This window comes from Oncorhynchus masou, chromosome 15 (genome assembly GCF_036934945.1).
Source record: "Oncorhynchus masou masou isolate Uvic2021 chromosome 15, UVic_Omas_1.1, whole genome shotgun sequence".
Lineage (NCBI taxonomy): Eukaryota > Metazoa > Chordata > Actinopteri > Salmoniformes > Salmonidae > Oncorhynchus > Oncorhynchus masou.
In genome coordinates this window covers 63818129-63826038 of record NC_088226.1, presented here as the reverse complement: position 1 = coordinate 63826038, position 7910 = coordinate 63818129, and the positions used below count along the sequence as shown (strand labels likewise).

At 42.2% G+C, this 7910-nt stretch overlaps 1 protein-coding gene across 4 annotated transcripts in view; it reads left to right on the top strand.

Annotated features, from left to right (window-relative positions):
• Window positions 1-3641: 3641 nt before the first annotated feature.
• LOC135556630 (GRAM domain-containing protein 4-like) overlaps window positions 3642-7910 on the top strand; it is a 48270-nt gene continuing 44001 nt past the window's right edge. For 3 of the 4 annotated variants that reach the window (XM_064989988.1, XM_064989987.1, XM_064989985.1), the window contains exon 1: window positions 3643-3944. In XM_064989988.1, the coding sequence (XP_064846060.1) occupies window positions 3916-3944 (29 nt within the window). In that variant the 5' untranslated portion in view covers window positions 3643-3915. Of the gene's footprint in view, window positions 3945-7910 lie in introns of all 4 variants that reach the window. The other variant, XM_064989986.1, reaches the window with a different exon arrangement.

Below are 7910 nucleotides of genomic sequence, written 5' to 3'. Positions count from 1 at the left end.
AACTTGATTGGAGTACACCTGTGGTAAATTCAAATGATTTGGAAAGGCACACACCTGTCTATGTAAGGGCCTGTCATGCTAAAAAATGTCCCCCTCCAGTGTCACAATGAGATTTGATGAGTTCTACTGTAGCTTCTGTTGCTAGGGCTGTTGCTAGAACTTGCAAAATTCGGATAAGATTAAATCATAAACCAAAGAGTCCATTGCTATGCTGGTTGCTTGGCTCTATTTTACCTCATAGCGGTCTCCAAAGGAAGGAGAACGCGGGTAGTTCTAGTTCCATTTCCCCTCATAAGCGCTCGCTCATTCCACGCTAAATTATTACCTCAGAATCATTTTCTCCCAGGACAGTGTTTTTCTAGGACACTGCTCTCCTAGGATATTGTTTTTGACAGTGACCACCTGCTGATTCAGAGGACCTAAAATACTGGAAAGAGAACACTTTCTTTTCCATATTTGTCTTTATATAAGAACATATTGTTAAATAGGAAGAAATAATTTAAGCTGTTTTTAGATTGACGTTGCTAGCTACTGTTACTGTACTTATTTACCTCAGCCTGCCTAGTTAGCTAGCTAGCCAGCCAGCCAGTTTTATTTAGCGAATGTTAGCTAGCTAGTCCCCAAGAATAAAGTGGAACCAACAAGACTCTTATGAGAGCTGTCTGCCCAGTCAAACTCAGCAATCTGGGTAGAGGATCCTTGGTGAGGGAGTGGACCAAGAACCCAATGGTCAGTCTGACAGAGCTTCAGAGTTCCTATGTGCAGATGGGAGAACCTTCTAGAAGGACAACCATCTCTGCAGCACTTCACCAATCAGGCATTTATGGTAGAGTGGCCAGACAGAAGCCACTCCTCAGTAAAAGGCTCATGACAGCCAGCTTGGAGTTTGCCAAAACGCACCTAAAGAGCGCAGACCTTGATCTGATAAATGCCAAGAGTCACATCTGGATGAAACTTGGCACCAGCCCTACGGTGAGACATGGTGGTGGCAGCATCGTGCTGTGGGGATGTTTTTCAGTGGCAGGATCGAAGGAAAGATGAATGGAGCAAACTACAGAGAGATCCTTGACGAAAGCACTCCAGAGTGCTCAGGACCTCAGACTGGGGCGAATGTTCACCTTCCAACGAGACAACAACCCTAAACATACAGCCAAGGCAATGCAGGAGTGGCTTCGGGACAAGTCTCTAAATGTCCTTGAGTGCCCCAGACAGAGTCCGGACTTGAACCCGATCGAACTTCTCTGGAGAGATATGAAAATAGCTATGCAGTGACGCTCCCCATCCAACCTGACGGAGCTAGAGAGGACCTGCAGAGAGGAATGGGAGAAACTCCCCAAATACAGATGTGCCAAGCTTGTAGTGTCATACCTGTCACTTTCTGACCTTTATTTCCTTTGTTTTGTCTTTATTTAGTCTGGTCAGGGCGTGAGTTGGGGTGGGCAGTCTGTGTGTTTTTCTATGTTGGGGTTTTGAGTTCAGCCTAGTATGGTTCTCAATCAAAGGCAGGTGTCGTTAGTTGTCTCTGATTGAGAATCATACCTAGGTAGCCTGGGTTTCACTTTTGAGTTGTGGGTGTTTGTTTTCCGTGTGTGTGTTTGTTGCCACACGTTACTGGTTCGGTTTCGTTCACGTTTATTGTTTTGTATTTTCATAGTGTTCAGTTTATATCTTAAAATAAACGTTATGGACACTTACCACCCTGCGCATTGGTCCTCCGATCCTTCTCCTCAGAGGAGGAATGCCGGAATTACAATACCCAAGAAGACTTGAGGCTGTAATCGCTACCAAAGGTGCTTCAACAAAGTACTGGTCTGAATACTTATGTAAATGTAATATTTCATTTTTTTTAAGTTTGCAAAACATTTCTGAAAACCTGTTTTTGCTTTGTCATTATGGGTTATTGTGTGTGGTATAATGAGGGGGAAAGAAATATTTAATACATTTTAGAGAAACACAGTAGGCTACTTTAGAAGAAATGTCTGTGCATCCAAATGTTCTACTGTATTTTAGGGAAAATATATCAGTCATTTACTTTTATTCATCCTTTTTTCAAAAATAATTTAATATGATTTGCAGTGTTGGAAGAAATCAAATATGTTCAACTCACAAGATGCTGGCAAGTATATAATGTGATACTGCCAACTTGTGGTCATTGTGGAACACAACACCTGTAATGTATCTCGAAACATTATAATGGAATACATTCGAGGCTCTGAATATATCCTAGAAGAAAAAAGTAACATGCATGAACAATGAAGAGAGATACCAGTAAAGTACATATGAACTTTACCGGTGTGGTAGAACCAAGTATACTCAGTATACTCAGTACACTGCTTCTATTGCGCGATAGTATATACAAGGGCACACTTCTGGAGAAGTTTGGCGAAGCGGTGGCTGTGTCCTTTGAAGCCCTAAAAACACCTCACTTTCAGCTTCACCCCACACTGACACATTTGGTGGAGAATGCAGGCCCAACACTACAGGACATGAGAACAAAAACACTTACGGAGGTTCCCCCATTACAGTGGTCAAGGACCCTAAAAGAGTCATTAAGGGGGTTCTCCTTACCTGATGATGACCAGTCGTATGTGGTGAGAACTTCACAATGCTGCCTGGGAGGAGGAACAGGCCCAACAACTGAAGCAACAGGGAGCCACCCTGTTCATGTGCTGCCTGCAGCAGAGATTAGGCAGTTTAACTTTTCATTCGTCTTTTGACCTTTTCATTGTATTCAGGTACTTTTATTTTCCATGCTTGAGATGTTGTAATATAAATAATATATACAATTGAGATTGAAAATTTTGATTTTTGGGGATGAGTTGGAAAAGCAGCCATCAAGTGCTCAGCATATGTGGGAACTCCTTCAACACTTTTGGAAAAGCATTCCAGGTGAAGCTGGTTGAGAGAATGCCAAGAGTGTGCAAAGCTGTCATCAAGGCAAAGGTTGGCTATTAGAAGAATCTCAAACATAAAATATTTTTGGATTTGTTTAACACTTTGGTTAATACATGATTCCTTATGTGTTATTTCATAGTGTTGATGTCTTCACTATTACTCTACAATGTAGAAAATAAAGAAAAACCCTTGAATGAGTAGGTATCCTAAAACTTTTGATAGGTAGTGTACATAACACAGTATAACATAGTGGTGTCCTCCTATAGCCTTTTTCAGACTCCATCATACTCCGATTGACCCTTCACATCAATGTAGCCTTCCTGCGGAAGCCCTCTTCCTCCTGAGCAAAATACCCATGACACCCAACAGACAGGAGATCACCCACTGGGTGTGAGCATATGAGACCCTAAAATGCACACAATGCAGCCTCCATCCTTCTCACCCATTGGCCTTACACCATTGGAAATGAAAATATGATATGCTCTATCACTCAATGTTAATGGCAAAACTATTCTATCGTGTCAATAGATCACAAGTTTTTTGGGGTGAAAGTTTCAGTGAGTCTCTCAAAAGGCCATACCTATAACACCCTGCCTACGTACGTTTATTTATAACTGTGTCACGTTTTAATTTTAGGACATTTCTTTGTGTAGCTAGTTTCTGTTGAAAAGAAACTCTGTACTGTGGAAACATTAATTGGCGGCCCCTTTAAGAGTTTAGTCGCTGACATTGACGAAATTTCCTGGTAGCATGAACGCCTCATTCACTGTAAGGCTCCAACATACATTTTAAACAGCGTATTGTTGTCGAATGAGTTCATAAAACTCGTAGAACGCAGCGGGACGTCATCGCACCCCCACCTTTTTTTGTGTGGACCTCTTGCATTGTTTGCCATAAGATAATTTTATTTATGGAGTTCAATGTAAATACTTGGGCGTGAGCCGGGCGGACCAACGGAGGGTTTCTTTGAAACAAGGTGGCAGGTGGGAAAAGGCGACCTACGGAGTAACGACAGCGTGAATGAAACTTTGTTACCGATTTCGTTATGGGTAAGAAACTTTCTGACCGCTTCTTAATTATTCAACCCGATAGTTCTGAGTGCAACAGGCATAGTCGTGTCGTGCAATTCCAATTCATTTAGGTTAATTGCACGACGTTGGTTTAACTTGATATCACGCTCTCATTCTGCACTCATAGGCTACACTAGATAGAGAACATGTCAACGTGTCTCCCCCTGACTGCATTTGAAGTTTTTGATACAATTATAATATACATATGTTATTTATTTTCAATAATCTGTATTGTATTAGCCATCAGTACGACTAAAACAGGGTAATTTTGTGTCAGCTTTACAATAGTTATACAATGTTCTTCATGATTATCTGGTGAGGTGCAACATTGGTATAGTGAAATGATAGCCTACACGTGTTGTATAAAACCTCACCCAAACGTCTTGCACCGGAACATTCAGAGGTGGGCTGGGCATCCTGGGATATCCCAGCTGTCAATAATCCTACCCCCCTCCATTAATACCATAACACAGTCCATAATACTGTAATCTTATATTAACCCCCTCATGTCTATACACAAGAACAGAAAATAAATAGGGAATTCCATGGCATTACTGAACTGCGCAAACAATTGGAGTGATGGGCTTTCACAAGGGTTGTATTCAATACGTCTTGCAATGGAAACCATTTACAAGGGTTGGGCGGTATCCAGATGATTTTCATACTGTTCCTGTACCATGTTGGGGTATATGATATTACCGGCAGTGCACACAAGGGGCGCTATATCTTTCCAAATGTATTATGTTTTTTGAAATATATGCTAAAAAAGTAATATCAAATTCCCATAGCGGATGCTAGGTAAATGCCAACAAGCGCACAAACTAAATGCAAGAACAGCCAATCCAGCTCAAAGTTCTACAACTATCTCAACCAAATACATCGCTGGATAAAATGTATTTGGCACATCCTAGTTAATTTATAGTTATAAGATATTTAGCAAGCAAACAGTGTATTAAGTGTAACTTGATCAACTCTTGTGCTGCTCAACAGTGGTTAGTCACATCATGGTTGCTCTTTGTAAAAGAAGCTCTTGAATTTTGTTGTAAAAAATAGAAGAGGAAATGCACTTTTAAGTTACACCTCTGAAGAATGACGAAGGCTACTTATACATATTCACAAATTGGGTGTGGGAGTTTCCATGTGGAGTTGATAAACATCGACACATAGGGCACTGACAGCTGTCAGTGTAGCTAGCTAGCATGCTAACCTTATCTACATAGCTAGCTATCTTGCTAACCTTATCTAGCTAGCTAATGTTCTGTGTTGTTACTGTTTAAAAAAAAACTATATTCAAAAGATTATCCAGCTGGCTTTATGGCCGGTTCTGTAGCTGGATTTGTCATAAGCATTGATTTAGGGAAAACTTCACCACAGATGGATTTGACTTTGCCAACTATTGTTATCTTCAAATGTTTGTTATCTTACATAAATTGCGACCGCGAATTCAGAATAGAATAGTTAGAATAAGATGACGCTCCGGTAATATGGATAACTGTTGAAAGATACCCGATATGTGTATTTATACATTGTAATGGACATGGTGCAAATTTTGGTAGGTAGGCTGCTAGCATGCTCCGGTACAACAAAGCCAAGTCAGCCCGTGCTCATTGTTCTCATAGGGGAAGTGAAATGATAGGCTACAATGGCTTTGCTCATGATCTATTTTTTTTTATTTTACCTTTATTTAACCAGGCAAGTCAGTTAAGAACAAATTCTTATTTTCAATGACGGCCTGGGAACAGTGGGTTACCTGCTTGTTCAGGGGCAGAACGACAGATTTGTACCTTGTCAGCTCGGGGGTTTGAACTCGCAACCTTCCGGTTACTAGTCCAACGCTCTAACCACTAGGCTACCCTGCCGCCCCATCTATGCTCTTCTTGAATTTTTTTTTTTTTTGCGGGAGCCTTTTCATTATCTGGAAGACACTTGGGGTTTATATCTAATGTTACACCAATTAAAGCAGTGGAGAGTCTAGTGAAGCAACTTTAGTGGGCAAAACCATTTATCTTCGGGCGACGGGGGGGAGAGCAGGTTTGCAAAATGCTATCGTACCATTTTATAAAATGGTCAGATATATATAACAGATTAGCTAAAAAAACAAGTGAACATTTTACAAATTATCCAATGGATTATGATAATTTTCTGGTATTTTAGTTTGCTCCATTCGTCAGTCGCCCAAGTGGACACAAGGCTGTTTGGCTCATCTCAGTCGTGAAAAGGATAACTTTGAAGCTCTTTCTGATTAATAAACAATGCCATGCTGGTGGGTGGTAACTTTCAACTAAAACCCAGCCCTGAAATGAAACGTAGACTGAAAAGAATGTGTCATATCATAGGAAAAGACATCTCCTGTGCTACATGCGCAACACGGACCCTGGATCATTGTTATTCTCTCTTCTGGGATGGCAACAAGTCCTTCTCTCACCCCCCTGCAAATCAGATCACGCCTTCATTCTGCTCCTCCCCACTATAGGCATAATCTTAAAACAGGAAGCTCCCGTGGTAAGGGCTGTTCAAGGTTAGTCTGACCAATCGGAATCTATGCTTCAAGATTTTTTTTGTGTGTGTCTTCACACCTTTTTTCTCCCCAATTTCGTGATATCCAATTGGTAGTAGTTACAGTCTTGTGTCATCGCTGCAACTCCCGTACGGACTCGGGAGAGGCGAAGGTCGGGAGCCATGCATCCTTCGAAACACAACCCAACCAAGCTGCACTGTTTCTTGACACAATGCCCATCCAACCCGGACGCCAGCCGCACCAATGTGTCGGAATCAACACCGTACACCTGTTGACCGTGTCAGCGTGGACTGCGCCCGGCCCGCCACAGGAGTCACTAGAGCGCGATGAGACAAGGATATCCCTGCCGGCCAAACCCTCCTTAACCCGGACAATGCTTTGCCAATTGTGTGCCGCCCCATGGGCCTCCCAGTCATGGCCGGCTGCGACAGAGCCTGGACTCTAACCCAGAATCTCTGGTGGCACAGCTAGCTCTGCGATGCAGTGCCTTAGACCACTGCGCCATCCGGAAGGCTGCTTCAAGATTATTTTGATCACGCGGACTGGAAAATGTTCTTGGTCGACTCTGAGAATAGTATCGATGTATACACTGACTCAGTGACTGGGTTTATCAGGAAGTGCATATAGAAAATGTTGTTCCCACGGTGACGATTAGAACTTATCCAAACCAAAAAAACATGGATAGATGGTAGCACAAAACTCTGCATTTAACCATGGTAAGGTGACTGGGAACATGGATCTGTTCATTTTTATTTTATTTGTTATTTGACCAGGTAAGTTGACTGAGAACGTGTTCTCATTTACAGCAACAACCTGGGGAATAGTTACAGGATGAATGAGCCAATTGTAAACAGGATTATTATGTGACTGTGATGGTTTGAGGGCAGGATTGGGATTTTAGCCAGAACACCAGGGTTAACACCCCTACTTTTACGATAAGTGCCATGGGATCTTTAATGACCTCAGAGAGTCAGGACACCCATTTAACGGCACACCACAGAGGGCAGTGTCCCCAATTTGGATATTTTTTAGACCAGAGGAAAGAGTGCCTCCTACTGGCCCTACAACACCACTTCCAGCAGCATCTGGTCTCCCATACAGGGACTGATCAGGACCAACCCTGCTTAGCTTCAGAAGCAAACCAGCAGTGGTATCTGTACCAGCTACAACCCCCATAAGGCAATCAGAGGCAAACCAACAGTGCAAGGTAGTGCTGGGCTGTATTCCATATTTATTCATGCACGGACCAGTTTGGGTTTTTACTTTATCTTCTATAACAGTATTTGAATGTTTGGTTTGTTAAATGTGATACGCCGTCTGTAATGCCCATTTTTATAATTTACTCCGCTACTTGAGTAATCTCTCTCTCTCGACCTAGTCCCACCCCGTCACTCAAGGAGTGCATTTGTTGCTTGACCTTATGGTCA